Source organism: Trichosurus vulpecula, chromosome 2, assembly GCF_011100635.1.
Source record: "Trichosurus vulpecula isolate mTriVul1 chromosome 2, mTriVul1.pri, whole genome shotgun sequence".
NCBI lineage: Eukaryota > Metazoa > Chordata > Mammalia > Diprotodontia > Phalangeridae > Trichosurus > Trichosurus vulpecula.
Genome location: NC_050574.1, coordinates 157,581,526 through 157,598,763, shown reverse-complemented (window position 1 = coordinate 157,598,763; position 17,238 = coordinate 157,581,526). Strand labels below are relative to the sequence as shown.

At 40.6% G+C, this 17,238-nt stretch overlaps 1 protein-coding gene across 1 annotated transcript in view; it reads left to right on the top strand.

Moving 5' to 3' along the window:
* The first annotated feature begins 275 nt into the window (after window positions 1-275).
* DEUP1 (deuterosome assembly protein 1) overlaps window positions 276-17,238 on the top strand; it is a 158,174-nt gene continuing 141,211 nt past the window's right edge. The window contains exons 1-2 of the mRNA XM_036743965.1: window positions 276-294; window positions 3,819-3,892. Of these exons, the coding sequence (XP_036599860.1) occupies window positions 3,846-3,892 (47 nt within the window). The 5' untranslated portion in view covers window positions 276-294; window positions 3,819-3,845. The remainder of the gene's footprint in view (window positions 295-3,818; window positions 3,893-17,238) is intronic.

Here is a 17,238-nt window from a genome sequence, read left to right as displayed (position 1 = left end):
ATAACTACATACCTTCACTACTATCTCTGAGTAGGGAATACTCATAATTTTTGTCATAGGAAGTTGGTTTCATTTGTGCCTGGCACTTTTCCTTGTAAAACCAAACCCAAGTCAGGTGGCAAGTGAGTGGAGTTGAAGATGGGTCAGTGTGGCTGTCCCTGGGGCAGATAGGGAGCACCTACTGTTTTCCACCATCCCGTCCCTTCTTTTACACTCTAACTTAAGATCAGGAGCTGGCCGGGGGACCCCAAGAAGCCCGCAGGTATGGGATGAGCCCTGCTGGAATGCAGGCAGGTACGGCAGGGCAGCGGTACCCTACCCCCACCTCTCCTCCCTACCTTGGATTGTCCCGGGGCTTCCAGGCGCGCTTGACCTTTGCGTTCCTCCGCGGGTGGGGTAGGGGATGCGTTGCCATAGAAACCAGGGGGGTGCCTTGGTCAGCCGCGGGAGCGGTGGCGGGCAGAGCCAGTCGGAGCCAGGCCCGTAACCGCCGCGGCAGCCGCTGCCGCCACTGCTGCTGTTGCTTCGGCCGGGCCGGAGGGAAAGCTGGGGAACAGACGGGCCGAGCCTGGCCGAAGAAAGGACAGCCTGGGCCGGACCCGGAGCCGGAGCCTGAGCTGGGGCTGGGGCCAGGGCCGGGGCTGGGGTCGAGGCCAGGGCCGCGGCGCGCTACCCAGCGGCTCCCGCGGAGAGGCCGGGACCGTGGCGGGCTACATCGACTTTACCCTACTCTTCCTCCCCTCCTTCGGACAGCCGAGAGCTCGAGGCAGCCAAGGTACCTGAACGCGCTCCCGGTCCAGGTCCGCCCCGGTAGTCCTCCCGAGCGCCCCTCCTCCCAACCCCGGGAGCTGTCCCGGGCTGGACAGGGGGACGGGGATATCCAGGCCCGGGTTTGCAGGGTCGCCCCCCGCGCCGGACCCCCCTGGGAAGCGAGTGGCGGAGGATGAGCAAAGTTGGGAACTTCGTGCGCATTAGGGGTTTGGGAGGTGGTATTAGTGGAGCTGTGGAAACGTTTGATTTGGGATTATCCCAGGCCAACTAGCCCTCCCTCCTCTTCTCTCACCTCCTTAATATTCCTCCACCTTCCTTCTCCGTCCTCCTTCCCCCCCCCCCTCCTTCTTTTCTTTATTCCATCTCTTTGGGGTCATCTTCAGTCGTCCTGATCTGTATCTGGCCCCTGGACCCAGATGGCTCTGGAGGAGAAAGTGAGGCGTTCCACAGCCCTGCCTCACTTAAATCCAATTCACTTACACCTTCTTGATGTCATTGTCCTCTTTGAGAAAGGACAAACAACAACATTCTACCTCCTTAATACTCCTCTATTTTCCTCCTCCCTCCTCCTCCTCTTCCATCTTCCTTCTTCATCCTTCTTCTCCATCCTCCTCCTTTGTCTCCTTCATCCCCCTCCTCCTCCATCCTCTTCTTCCTCCCTTCTCTTTTATCCTCCTCTTCCTTGATTGTCCTTCTTTCTCACCTAATTTTTTCTCCCTCTCCTCCTCTTCTTTATAATTCTCTAATTTATAAAATCAAAGTATTTTTCTCTTTTCCCCATAAGCAGCCTTTAGTGGTCTATTACATTTTGTTCTCACAGATTTAAATATACATATAGATAGATATAGATATACATCTATACATAGACATACATATATTTGATGGTTGCTGGGACAAATAACTGAAGTAAATAGGCAATGTGTATTTTTAGAATTTAAGGGTTTACTCCTTGAACGCTGACTTCTGAAATCAACTCTAGGATGGACTTCAAGAGTTGTAGCTTTCAGTGGCTGGAGTACTTGAATTTGAGTCTTACCTCTTGAGCCCCCTAGGTCAGTGTATTGATGTTTCAGAAGAGGAACAGAAAGAGAAGGCAAAGAAGTTTACATGAAGCCAGTATAATCAACCAACAAGTTTCCATATAACAATAATAGCATTTATGTGGCACCTCAAGGTTTGAAAAGTGCTATACATGTTATCTCAGATGGTCTAATGTTCCAGGCACTGGATATATATATATATATATATATATATATATATATATATATATATATATATACACACACACACACACACACATATATATATACACATACATATATATGTATATATATACACACACATACATATATGCACAAATATATATATGCACAAATTCAAGTAAAACTTAGACCTGGCTCTCATTTAGCTTATATTTTATGGGGGACAAGTAACATAATAAATACAAAATAGTTAAATACTTGGTAATTGGGGAAGGCAGACACTAGCAGTTCGATTTATAGAAGGTGGTGCTTGATTCTATGAGGTGTAGGGGTGAGATAGGAAAATATGAGAGAGAGAGAGAGAGAGAGAGAGAGAGAGACAGAGAGAGAGAGAGAGAGAGAGAGAGAGAGAGAGAATGAATGAATGAATATGAACGAGAATAACAGAGACAAGTCCAGTTTGTATGGACCATAAAGTGTGGTAAGGGGAGTACATGTATACTAAAGCTGTCAATATATGTTGGAGGCAAGCTGTAAAGGGCTTTAAAAGTCAGAGTTTGTATTTTATCCTTAAGTTTGTAAGTACAGAGCTGCTGCATTTTATTGAGAAGAGGATTGACTTGGTCAAATCTGCAATTAAAGAAAATAACTGACAAATTAGAGGGGGAAAGACTTGAGGCAGGGACACCAATTAGAATAATATTGCAATAGTGTAGGCAACAGGCGATGAGGCCTGAATTGCTGAGGTAGTGGCTGTGTGAATAGAGAGGGAGTCAAATGAAAAGATGTTATAGGGTTAGAATTGACACAATTGGCCATAAATATGATGGGAGAGAGCAGGGAAGGTGTCAGGGAGAATGAAAAATTGAGCATAAAAATGAAGTTACTAATCCAGAAGACTGGAAATCTCAACAGAAATAGGGATGTTTGATAGAGAAGAGTTTGGACAGAAAATTAATGACTTCTGTTTTGTTTATGTTGACTTTGAGATGCCTTTGTGACATCCAGTTTGAAATGTCCAATAGGCAGTTAGTGATGTAGGGTTAGATGTGAACTAGAGCTCAGGAGAGAGACTGGGCCTGGCTATATAGCTCTAGAAGTCATCAGCCTAGAGGTGATAATTAAACCCATAAGAGCTGATGTGGATATTAAGAGAATAAAGAAAGAGAGGATTCATGCCATAGCTTTGGAGAACACTTACAGTTAGGGGTGTGTTAGAGAATGAGCAAGCAGTTAGAAAAGGAGGAAAACGAAAAGAATAAGGTCATGAAAAGAGTATCTGGGAAGAAAGGTACAGCACAAAGGTCAAGAAGGATGAGGACTAAGAAAATACTCTTAGATATGAAAATTAAAATATTTGGTGACTTTGGAGAGAATAAATTCAATTGCTTTATGAGGCTGAAGGGAGGCAATGAAGGTAGACAGCTTTTCCTAGGAGTTTGGTTGAGAAAGAGGGGTGATATAGAATGATAGATTGAGGGGATAGTAGGATCTAGTAAGAATTTGAGGGAGATTTGGGCATGTTTGAAGGCAGGAAGGAAGCAATCAGTAGCTCTGGGGAGAGATTAAAGAGAGAGTGAGGGAAAAAAGCAAGAGAGAGCAGGAAGATGAGTGTGATTGAGGTTCTAGTCTGCTAAAGAAGATGGAGGGGAATGGGAGAAAGGGCACACAAATTAAGTCACTTAACAGTTCTGTTTATAATACTGTATTGAAAAGAAAGAAAGTAACATTTTCTAAGAAAAATTTTAAATGGATAATTTTGCCAATAGCTAGTATTCCATAATTTTCTAGATTAGTAAATACTTTAGACGCTCTAGATTACTATTTTTCCCCCTTTCTGAACAGGCTAAAAGATCAAGAAACCTAGGTAAAATGGAGTCGCGTCTTGAGATAGAGAACCCAGACCAGAATCTAATGGGGTAAGTGCTGAAGTTTCCTTTTGTAGTTGAGAAAATTTTACTTAATAATAATAATGATAAGAACTTACATTTAGATAACATTTTTAAATCTACAAAGTCTTTTTCTTTACAATACTTCACTAAGATAGGTGGTACAAGTTATCCCCATTTTATAGATGAGGAAACTGAGGCCCAGAGAGAGGAACTAGTTTGCTCGTAGACACAGCCAATAAGTGGCAGAGCTTGGATTGAAGCAAGCCAAGCTCTTCTGGCTTTAAGTCCAATGCTTAGTTGTTTTAAACTTTATTAAAGGAGAAGCTAGATTGTAGTATAAAAGAACAGTGGTCTGGAAGTAGGGAGACTTCACTATAGTCTTAGCTCTTCCACTAACTAGCTGGACGGCTTTGGGGAAGTCATCTGACATTTTCGGAGCTTCAGTTTCCTCATCTGTAAAATAGGGATAATATCAGCACTGCCCACCCTTTGTGGCTGACATGAAAGTATTTATAAACTGCAAAGTGTTATACAGATGTGAACTACTCTTAAAGTAAGAAAACTACAAGGTTTTCCACTGGCCAAAATATAGCACTAAAACTGGATGTTGGTTTTGTGTATATGTCTGTATATGTAAATACATGCACATGTGATGCTGACATATAATTAATATATTTTTCTATAGAATACATATGTAATAACTATATATGCATATGAAATTAAGTGAAGAAAACAATATCATTATTCTGCACCTTTCTGGCCTCAATTCCTGCATTTCTCTCTCTCTCTCTCTCTCTCTCTCTCTCTCTCTCTCTCTCTCTCTCTCCCCCCATCTCTTTCTCCCCTTCTCTCTCTATATACACACATAAAATTATACACACACATATACATATATATGTGTGTATATATATATATATATATATATATATATATATATATATATATACAGAGAAAGAGAGAGAGAGAGAGGAAGAGAGAGATGGGGAGGGACGGTACAAAAATTCGGTCAAAATGGGTGGAGAACAGTGACATATATTCCTTTCACCCCTTAATTTTTTTAGCTCAAATCAATTTGCAAAGCAAGCCTAAAAAGTTCTTGGGAATTTCAAACCATAAGTTATAGAGTTATCTGAAACACTGGACTCTAATTCAACTATGTACTACAGTTCAGCCTCAGACATGGGGAACTTCAAAAGACTTAATATTAACCTAGAAGCATTTTGCCTGACCTTTATCCATTAACCCCTTAGCTGGGTGCCTGGGCTTACAATCTCTGGCCATGATTAAGGAAATGTCAACTTGTCCTTAGACCAAGGCTTTCTAATGACCTCACCCTAATAGAAAGGCTATGAGGTGGCCTTGAGGAGATCAAGCTCAGAAGCTGGTAGCATAGAGAAGTTTGGCAAATGCACGTCTAATAGAGATGATAAGCATCAACCACCGTCAAGCCCAGCAGAGATAATGAACCCAGCAATGATCATGACACAAATAGAATAACGTACCCAGCATAGTACAGAGATATTGAAATCACTAGAGAATGTCAGCTGCCTTGCAGCATTGGAGGTGTTAGTTGCCAGGACCATGCCTATAACCTGGCCATATGTGTTCTCCATGTGGATATCTTCCACGTGTAGTCCCTGGTTATATGTGTTCTTCCTTTATTGGTGGTGTAGTAACCAGTGGGAAAGTGAACCCCATGATAGGATTGTGGTGGGAATCTTATCTTGTCACTTTCTCTGCTACATTGATTAAATGGCTTTCGTTTCAGCTAATGTGTCCTCTGGTTGATAAAAATAAACAGATGTGTGGGGGTTTATGAGCTATGGCTTTGAATGGATGCTGAACCACCAAAAGCCTCAAACCAGAGGTAGCTTTTATGGGGGTAGAAGGAAATTCTTAAAGGCTAAGTGACGCAAGTTTTGAAGTTTAGTTTAAGTGGAAGTATTTCTCCAGCTATTTCTGACAAAACTGTAAATAACTGTTAGTTAAAATCAACAGGTATAATTCTTTATAATTTTTAAGCAAGTGTACTTTTATCTCTATGGGGTTTTAAGACTCCAAAGTGTATAATTTACTGCTAGATTATAGTAACTTTGCCCAGGAGTGGCTTTTAGTGTAGGTAGTGTGGATAATGGGAGAACCAAGGAGACGTCCTAGAAATCTCCAGCCCGTTCTTCCTAGCACCTTGCTTCATAGTGTTCTTCAATGCTGGCTCTATTTTTGGAGATAAAATTAACATAAAACTATTCAGAGTTGCAGGTGTCAAGTGATAAGGAATGATGTGTTGGGAGCACCCTGCATAGTATTCCTGGTTCTTGTTAATGGCAATTTAATTCTATGAACATTAAGTACCACTGTGTGCAAGACACTGTGCTAGGGATACAAGGCCAAAAATAAAGTAAACCCTTTCACACGCCTACCTTCTACTAGCCCATTGGCTTGGGCGAGTGTCAGGGGTACTCTCTGGCATGTTACAAGTGCTAAGCTGATGGCTTGAGGCCTTTCAGATGGGGAACCTAAGTTTGGGTCTGGGAGATGGGGTACCCCAGTCTGGACCTGGTGCTGTCTGCCTTCATTCTGGCTACATGATAAGACCTAGTGACATTATTTTTCTCTGTGTGTGTGTGTGTGTGTTTGCTGTATTTCTCCCCAAAGCTTTATAAAAGCAAGCTGTGGAATGAGAGCTGTTGTCAGAGGTCTCCAGAAGCACCTGTCTCCCTTGCAATCAGAGTTTAGGTCAAAAGATCTTTAAAGACACTGAAATCATACTTTTCCCAGGGTGCAATTTTACCTAAGATTGGCCTCGACAGAAGAGGCTGCAAGGCAGAAAGAGTTCTGGTTTTGTCAGTCAAAAAACATTTATTAAATACCTGATATGTGCTAGGCAGTGTGCTAAGTTTTAGGGATACAAAGAATGGGGGCAGGGCAGAAACCAGCTCCTGCCCTCAATGAGCCTGTATTCTAAAGGTGAAAATAGCATGTGAATCACTAGGTAAATACAGATACATACAGAGCAGTAGGAAGATAATCTGAGGGGGAGGGAGCTAGCGGCTGGCAGGGGTCGGGGTGGGGTGGGGAGAGAGTACAGAAAGGGTCTCCTGCAGAAGGTATTTGAGCCAAGTCTTGAACAAAGCCAGGGAAATGAAGAGGAGATGACCAGGCACATGGAGGGAAATAGGACTTGATAAGGAGAAGGGCTGCCTCTCTACTTTGAGGAGAAAAGAAATTAATGATAAAAATACACTCATGTTACTGTACGTCCTGAAGCCTGTAAACATTCAGCCCAATCTGCCAAATCCTCTTTGTCTAGACTACCATAAAATGAGAATTGATTTTTAGAATGATGATTTAAATACTTATTAAGGCGAGAAAGTTGGCCAATACATCTTAGAAAGGTTTGCAACCAAAGCAGTTCAAAGAAACCAGAATATTCATTTAAACAGAAAGTCCTTTTTTCCCCTCAGTACTCTTAATTATTTTACAACATGAAAATCTAGAATTCAGGGTATTTTTATGCTGGCATATATCTCATGCTGGTGGTACTGAATGGCGAAGTGGGATAGTAAATATAACCCAACCCTTAATAGATGCTGTAATTGTCCAGATAACGCGGGGAAAGAGAAGTTCTAGCAGATGCATATTTAGACTAAGAATCTCTCATTATAGGGGATGTGCCTTTGGATGAAAGAGCTCCTATAGTTGTCTCCCATCCCCAGAAGACATAGGAACTCTGATATCATTTAGTTAATATTTATAAATATACAGACATACAAGTATTACAACTGGTTGATGGTTCATATTACAATGGTCAGAGTGTCGTGAAGCTGACCCTTTTTCACAAAAACAGTTTTCAGTTCATTCTATTTAGGTTCCCCCCCCTTTGGGATTTTCATTCCAATTTTATAATGAAACTCACTGGGAAAAGGGGGAGGATAGGGACTGAACCTGTGATTCCATTGGGCACGTTCTCTGCAACTTAAATTTTTGAGAGATTCCTGGTGCACTGAGAGATGAAATACTATGTCCAGGGGTTACACAGTACATGCCAGACATGGAATTTGAAGCCTAGATCTTCTTGGCTTTGAGGCTGGCTCTCTATGCGCTGTCCCCTCCCTCTCAACAGGAAAATAGAATCTTTTTTTTTTACTTAAATTCTCTTTATGACCAACTATACCAGAACACATGCCTTTCATAAAGCAAGGGATACCAGAATGAAAATGTGTACATAGCAAATGTACAGGAGAAGCACAGGGTGGGCCAGGTTATGATCTTTGTTGCTGGAGAGAACATTAGATAAGAGAGAGCCATTTATATTTTTTAATATAACAGATTAACTCAGTGGTAAAGTAAAATCTCAAAATGATCACATTTCTTCAGATGCATGTTTCTGCGTAAAAAGTGCTTACATTTAGACTAGGAGTCAGGAAGACTTGAATACAAATCCTGCACTGGCCACTTACTAGCTGTGTGGCCCTGGGTAAGTCCCTTAAACCTGTCTTAGCCTCGGTCTCCCCATCTGTAAAATGAGGATAACTATAACCCCTATTTCCCAGGGCTGTTGTGGGGAATGAATGAGATACTATTTGTAAAGCTCTTTGCAAACCTTAAAGCACTATATAAATGCTAGTGATTATATATATATTATGCATAACATATTGTAATATATAATATTTATGTATCTCTCCACTAATCTCTAACTGAAAGTTGTCATTTCCTGCAATTATAAATATGGGCAAGAAAACATTATTTTGAGAAGGGGTCCATAGTTTTCACCAAAATACCAAACACCAAATAAGGGTCCATGACACACACACACAAAAAGATTAAGAACGCTTGGTTTAGAGAGAGGGCAGAAGGTAGCCCAGAGGAGGCTAGAGAAAGGATATTGAATAAGATCCTGCAATCAAGACAAATGGGTAGGAAGAGGAAAGCCACAAGAGAGCAGTGCTAGGAAAACCCAGTGGGGGGCAGAATGTTTGGGCGGGGATAGTTAACAGCTATCAACCTACGGAGAGATGAAGGAGGATGAGGCTTTAGAAAGAGCTGTAGAAGTTAGCAACTAAACAATGCTTAGTCACTTTGGAGACGAGTGTCATGTAAGTAAAGGGGGTGGAAGTCAGATAGCAAGTAAGTCAGAAAGAAGAGGCAGGTATAGTCGGCTTTTACTAGGAGTTTGAGAGCAAAAAGGTGGAGCAATATAAAATGATCACTTGAAAAAGATGGTAGGGGCAAGTGAGAGGCCTTAAGGGTGGGGGAGATCTGGGCATATTTGTAGGCAGCAGGGAAGGAGCCAGGGAATAAAGAGAAAGACAAGAGTAGAGTAAGAGATAGATCTTGTGTAATTATGATGGAGCCTGGCATGAAGAGGAGATGAAAAAATGTACCTTCTTTAATTAGAGACATAGAGCATTGCATGTGGTGTTGGTGTTGCATTGATGCATTGATTTTGCCAAAGTGTTAGTTTTTTAAAAAATCTTTGTTAAAATGGAAAGGTGTGCTTGGCAGAAGGCATCAATAAACCTTAAAAAGAAGAGAGAAGAGGATGATCAAAGAAGACCAGCTCACCGAAGTGCTAAGAGGAGGTGGATCATGGGGAGAAGTAGAGCAGTTGGCTTTGGCAAAGAGGAACACCCCTTCTTTCAAGGCTGAAGCATAGGAGGAGAGAATGGGGATGATACTAAGAGCAAGACCTGAATTCTCTGTTTTACAACCATTCAGAAAAATAAGGAGAATATTAGTTGGCTTTTAAAGTATCAGAAAATTTAAAATCTTAGTAAATGCTGTGAAATATCCTAAGTGAAGTGGGATCCTATCTTCCTTCTGTTTCAGTTCTGGACCACTTTTATCCATGTCTGCAGTGCTTGTCTATGATTGAAATATATGGGGAAAAATTATATTGCTTTTAAGTATCAATTTAATTGCTCCAGGAGCTCTATCTACATACACATATATCATAGTATCATAGACCCCTAATCAGAATATTCAAGCTAATAGACACCTTAAAAATCACTTAGCTCAGATTTCTCATTTCACAAATGAGGAAACTGAGGCCCAGAGAATTTAAATGACTTATAGAACAGTACATAGCTACTCTTATCAGAGCCAAGACTGGAACTCAGATCTCCTAATTTCTAGGCCTGTACTTTTCTCATTATATTACACTGTTGAGGACTATAAATGTACCAAGTATAGAAAAATGACAAGCAGCTCTTTTAGCTACATCATAGTTTTAGACTTGAAAGGGACCACAGAGGTATTTAGGCCAGCCCCCTTATTTTTCATATGAAGAAACTGAAGCCTAGTGTGGTAAAGTGACTTGCCCAAGGCTATATAGGGGCAGCTAGATGGGACAGTGGATAGAATGCCAGTTCTGGAGTCACGAAGACTCCTCTTCATGAGTTCAAATCTGGCCTCAGAAACTAGCTGCGTGATCCTGGGCAAATCACTTAACCCTGTTTGCTTCATTTTCCACATCTGTAAAATGAACTGGAGAAGGGAATGGCAAACTGCTCCAGTATTTCTGCCAAGAAGGCCCAAATGGCATCACAAACAGATAGAACTGAAAAAGTAACCGAACAACAACATATCCATATTGAATTTACTGTGGAATGTGGTAGAAGATGTTGGTCAGGGTCTGATTTTTGAAGACTACTTTCCAATTATCTAAGTAGTTTTCATCAAATAGGGAGTTTTTAAGTAATTTAAATTTTCTAAGCTTACTGAACACTAACTTCCATTTTTTCTGATATTTCCTTGTTTAGTCTATTTTAAAACCATGATCAAATGGTTTTGGTAATTGCGGCTTTATGATGCTTTTCTCCCTTCATTTCTACTTGTTTTTTTTATTTCCCTTGATATAGTTTAGATCTTTGGTTTCTCCAAATGAATTTTGTATTGTTTTATGGAGTTCTGTGAAATATCCCTGTGTAGTTTGATTGGCATAGCATTAAAACTGAAAATTAACTTTGGTAGTATTGTCATTTTTATAATATTTGCACAGCCCCACTATGAGCATTCCACATTCCTCCGGCTATTTAAATTGTTCTTTATCTAAGAAGCGCTTTGTAATTAAATCTATAAAAGTATTTTGTGTGCTTGGTGTATTTATCACCAAATATTTTATGCATTTTGTAGTTATTTTGAATGGGATTTCTCTACCATTACCTCTTGGATTTTGTTATCATGTAGTAATGTGATGATTTTTGCAATCTTCAACTTTGCTGACATTATTGTCGGAGCGTCTTTGCTGATTCCCTAGGACGGTCATCACAAATAGAAATAGATCTCATAGCATTTTTTCTATTTTTAATGAATCATTCACATTTGTAATATGTAATATATTTAATCTGTGTTGTATCTTATTTCTTCACATAAATTTATAATGTTCTTGAGGATATCTTATTTATCTTGAAGGGCAATGGGGCCTTATGGCTTGACTTAGAATCAGGAAGACCAAGCTTCAAATCCTTTCACTGACAATTAATAGCTATTGAACTATGAACAAGACACTTAAACTTTCTGATCCTCAATTCTCTCATCTTTCAAGTGTGCATTATAATGTCTATAGCGTCTGCTTCCCAGTGAAGTTACGAGCCTAAATGAAATAATTTATGTAGTACTTTGTAAACTTTTAAGCACTACGTAAATAGCAGCGTTATCATTACCTTTGTATCTCTTCTAGTCCCCAGCACATAATATGTACAAAAACAGAAGTCTGTTGAATTAATTTGTGGAGAGGTGAGTCCTCTAAGTTTGAGTAAACATTAATCAGTCAGCAAATGTTCTTTGGCAAAGTGCTATGGGAAATACTGCAAGAGTTTACTTTCTGATTGGGGAAGTAAAATATATGGAGATGAAAAATTCACAGTACAAGGCGGTAAGTTAATAAGTCTTAAATTAGTAGTGCAAACAGAATATGCCACAGGAGTTCACAGAAGAGAGAAATCACTATGGGGTGACATGTTTGGAAGGCCTTTAAGAAGAAAATAACAGGTGCTAGTTGTGAGGTATGGGCAAGATTTGTATAATTAGAAAAGAGGAGTGGGCCATTTAAGCAGGATGAATAACGTTAGTAAAGTGCAGGTATTAGGAGTTCGCAAGTTTTTAGTTTTGGAGTTTTTTAAATAGGATATTGAGTAGACAAGTCTGTTTAGAATAGAGGGGTTCATGTAGATTAATAGTGCACCATGAATTTAGAAAGGTGGGGGACAGAAAAGACATATTCTTCCCCCTATTCCTTTGCAAAGATTAGGGGCAGAGTTCACAGGTGTGTAATGGTACTTATAATGTCAGAGCTTTTCAGTGTAATGATTGTTTTTGCTGAATTTTTTCCTCTTTTTTTAATCCCTTGTTATAAGAGATGGCTTTCTGGGATGGAGCAGACAGTAGAATACAGGGGGAAATCTAGCAATGCAAAGAAAAAAGATACCAATAGAAATCTTTTTAAAAAGAAAGATATAGGGGTCAGGTTGTAGAGGGCCCAGAATGCCAGGTTAAGGAGTATAGACTTCATTCTAGACAGTGAGATGTCACAAAGGTCTTTCTTTGAGCAGGAATGTTCATGATGAAAGTGGTGTTTTTGAAAAAGCTTAATCTAACAGTACAGATGATATTTTGCAAAGGCAAAAGATTGAAGCTAAGGAGACCCGTTAATAACTTGTTCAGATAGTCCAAGTATGAGGTGATAAGGTGGTAGCCTCAAGTGGGGAGTTACGGTAAGTGATGAATCAGCGAGAATGGAAAGGAAGGAATGGACATGAGAAACTTTATGAAGACAGAATCAGTAGGATTTAATTACTGGATGGTGGAAGATGACACCAAAACTTGAAGAAATTAGAAAGTTAGGGAGGAGAGGAGGTTTTTCTTTTTGGAAATTTGCTACTGATTTGCTGAGCAACATAAGTTACTTCTCCATTTCCTCAGCTATAAGATGAGATGATGCTAAATGGCCTCTAAAGCCAATTTTAACTTAAATTCCATGATTCTATGGTGAGATCATATTGGCTTTGAAGAGACAGACATTCAAGTGAAAATTCCCAGCAAAAAAGTTGATGTTTGGTGTTCAAGCATAAGAGATAGGTCATAGGTAGAGATATAGATTTGGAAACATCCTAGATAAAAAGGTGAGAGTCAGAGCTCTAGGAATGGATGAGATCTCCAAGGGACAGGAGAAATAAGGTGGTAGGGAAAAGGAGAGTGATATCCCTTCAACATTTACCAGTCACATAATTTATGTATAACAATATGCTGTGTGCTATAGAGAACACAAGTATTAAGTAAGACATGATTCCTCTCTTAACATAACTCAAAATCTAGTAGTCTATATCACACAATTTAGCACTAGGATATATACTGTATTGCTCATTAATTTTTCATAAATTGAATCATAGATTTTGTAACTGGAAGAGGTCCTATATATTATCTAATCAATGTCAAGCAATGCCTATTCAGCACCTAACGTAGTTTCTTGTATGTACTAAGTTCTTAATGTTGTTTGGACTGCATTATACCAAGTCTGACTCTGCCATTTTATAGACAAGGAAATAAAGTAGGTGTCACTTGTTGGTTGGTCAAGCAAATAAGGAAAACAAAGTAAGTTAGCGCCAGTGCTGAGATTATAATTCAGGTACCATGACTCCTAGGCCAATGTTTGGATTTCCACCCTTCCTCTGCTTCCCCCACACCCCAGCACCTCAGCAAAGAAACTTCAAGAGTCTTCAGAAAACATAATCATCAGAATGGCTAAAATGGTGACAGCTATTAACTTGAATATTATAGTCACAAATTACTTCCTTCTTGAAGTGGGAAAAGGAGAGGTAGCAAGCATTTATTTAGCACTTATTATGTTCCAGGTGGGCAGCTAAGTAGCACAGTAGATAGAGCCCCAGGGGGAGTCAGGAAGGCCTGAGTTCAAATCCAGCCTCAGACATTTACTAGCTGTGTGAACCTGGGCAAGTCACTTAACTCTGTTTGTCTCTGTTTCCTCATCTGTAAAATGAGCTGGAGAAGAAAACCACTCTAGTATCTTTGTCAACAAAATCCCAAAGGGGATCATGAAGAGTCGGATACCACTGAGCAAGAACAAATGTCCCGGGGGCTGCTTGGCACTTTTTACAAATATTAGCTTATTTGATTCTCACAACAACTCAGAAGGCAGGTGCCATTACTATTCCCATTTTATATTTGAGCAGACTGAGGCAAAAAGACATTAAATACCTTGCCCCCCAGCATCACATTGCCACTAAATGTCTGAAATAAAATTTAAACTCAGTCTTCCTGACTTCAGGCCCAGGGCTCTATCCACTGTGCTACCCATGCCTTGAAAAAAACCGGGGTCTTTTCTTAGTCCCAACTGACCTCTGTGCATAATCTGCTTTTGTCAAGACTTCCCTCTTTCAGGAAGCTCTTTTATTCCTTGGTCCCTGTAACAGTATATTACACAATACCTTGCTCACTATTCCTTCTGTTATCTTCATTGCTATTTCTTAACTGTGAGCTTTCCCCATGCCTTAATGGTTGGTTTTCTATTCTTCTTTCTGTAGGCTCTCATACCCCAACAGAATTGATAAATTCTCTCACCATCAGCGGTTACCTTAGGAGGATGACCGTCAGATTGTTGCATCTCCCTTGATATCTGTCTTCCTTATCTTCAGCTGTTCATGGATATTTCCACTGAATCATCTGACTGTCACTTCAGATACAACATGCCTAACACCAGACTCTGGGATGGATATTGAGAGGATGAATTATCCACTCAACAGACATTCATTAGCTACCACTTAGGGTGTGTAGAACACTGTGCTGGGTACTGGGGTGGATAGAATGTGTGGATAAGAATTGACCTGTGTCCTCATAGAACTTATATTTAAGTAGACGGATGATCCAAATAACTCTTAAAGTCAGCCAACAAGCATTTCTGAAGTGCTTCCTATGTGCCTGGCACGGTGCTAATAATAATAAGCTCTGGGAATAACAATAAAAACACAGAGAGGTGAAGTTGGGGGTGGGGGTGATCTTCCTAAAATGCATGGTCAGAGCTGTGGTTTCACAGCACTTCTTGAACTGTGGGTTGCAACCCCATATGGAGTCATGAAAAATTTGGCAAGAGTAAAAGGTTTCTGAATATGCAATGACCAAAAACTAATTAAAAAGTAATGAATCCGAGGTGTTTCTGGCAGTGCTTGCCCCTGTTGCAACTTCACCGCAGCCTTGGTTCTGAACACACAGCATGTACACTTTGCACCGCACGTGCCCTCAGGCCATGCAATGCTAACAAATGCTGTCAAAACCCAAAACTCAAAAAGGGGTCAGGAATGGAAAAAATTTAAGAAGCCCTGGTTTAGGAAGTTCATTTTGTCCACCCAGTGAAGGATAGATTGGTGTGATTCAAGGCAGGGAGAGCAACTAGCAGGTTATTGAAGTAGTCCAGGCTTGAGGTAATAAGGACCTGCACCAGTGTGGCAACTGTGTGACTGGAGAGAAAGGTGCATATAGCAGACGTGTTGTGGCTAGAGAAATAGCAAGTGTTGTCAACAAAAGGTTATGGGGCAAGGAGGCAGGGGAAGGAGGGAGGAATTGAAGATAACTCTTAAGCTTGCCAGCCTGGGTGACTGGGAGGATGGTAAAGCCCTCTGAGCTGACTGCCCTGGATACCTTGGGATGATAATCTGGCTGAACCCATTCCTCGGTGGTTAGTATACTCCCACCCTGGGGAGAGTACTGGACTTGGATTTAGGAAGACTCATCTTCATGAGTTCAAATCTGGCCTAAGACACGTAGTAGCTGTGTGACCCAGGGGAAGTCATTTTACCCTGTTTGCCTCAGTTTTCTCATTTGTAAAATGAATTGGGGAAGGAAATGACAAACCAAAGGTCATGCAGAGTCAGATATTACTGAACAACAACAGCAACAACAAACGATAACAACACCTTATTATACTCTTCCCCACCCCTGACTATCATTATTCAAATCCCATTTTCCATCCTCTACTTCCTACTTCCCTAATGCAACCCCCTCCTCGCTTCCGCAATGAGTTCATCGCCTTATGGTATTTCTTTCTACCCCAACTCCTGGCCTTGTACCAGAGGACTTTAACATACATACCTTCATTTCCCACTTGTGCTGTTTTCTAATTTTCTGTGCATGATCTACTCCCCTGCCTCACCTCGGCTAAAGACAGATGATCCTTACCCTTCATTTTGCCACCGCCGGCATCATCTTTTATCTTTTCATCTTTTCCTCTGCCTTACAACCTCTAGCCCTGTTCTTCATCCTTACTATAACCTCCGATTCTTCCACCGCTGTGTTTTCCCAGGGCGTCACTCCTTCGACAGGCTGCATTCTCTTCCCTTCCCCAGCTTCACTCCCTGATGAATCATTTCAATTCTACACTGTCCTCTACTTGGAGGTCCCCTGCCAAGCCCTAGCCTTGGATTGCTCTCACCATTTGCTATTTTTGCCTGTATTCATATGCTGCTGACTGAGGAGAAGATTACAAAACCATACTCACTGGGTCTACTACAAATTTGTTATATAATCTCAACTGGGCCCTCACTGCAGCAAGGCCATCATTTTTTACCTCCCTAACTCACTATCCCGCTCACTACAGTGGCTTTTCCAAACCTTTTCATCCCTCCTGAAACCTTCCATGACTACTACCCCACCCCCACCCTCTCAGCTAAGAGCCTTACCTAACCTTTCTCTGAACATATTGAGCCCACAAGCTCCCCTTTTCCTCTCATGTCACTCAAACACCTTCCACTGCTCTCTCTTCCTGCACTTGTCTCACATGAAGAGGAAACCTTTCTCCTTGCCATGGCAAACTCCTTTACATGCACATGTGACCAAATTCCACCCCATCTTTTCCAGTGGAAATCTATCACTAATCTTTAATCTCTTCCTATTTGCTAGCTGCTTCCCTGATGCCTACGAACACTTGTATGACTCCCCCACCAATGAAAAACAAACAAAAAAATCCAGAAAACAACCCTGCTTGTTCTGATCATCCTCACTAGCTTATCAATTTAGCATGGTTATGTATTTATGTTTTTTATCATCATATAATGGTCTTTATTTGTCTCTTAAATGTTTTCTAATTTGAATTTTCTTTTTTTGTTAATCTATTTTTTCCTTTAAATGTGTCTTCTTTTTCTTGATATTTGGAGAGGTGTTTTTTTTTCCTTTATCTTTGTCATTCTGTAGTTTTATAATTATGTGCCTGGGTGGGTCAAAGTTAGTATTTCTCTTTGCTAATACTTCTACTTAAAGTATTTAATGATTCAGTCCATGTGGAAAATTTTCTTTAATTGGGTCCTTAAGTACAATGCCTAATATTTTTTCCTTTCAGAATCTTTTGGGCTATCCTTAATCTGATG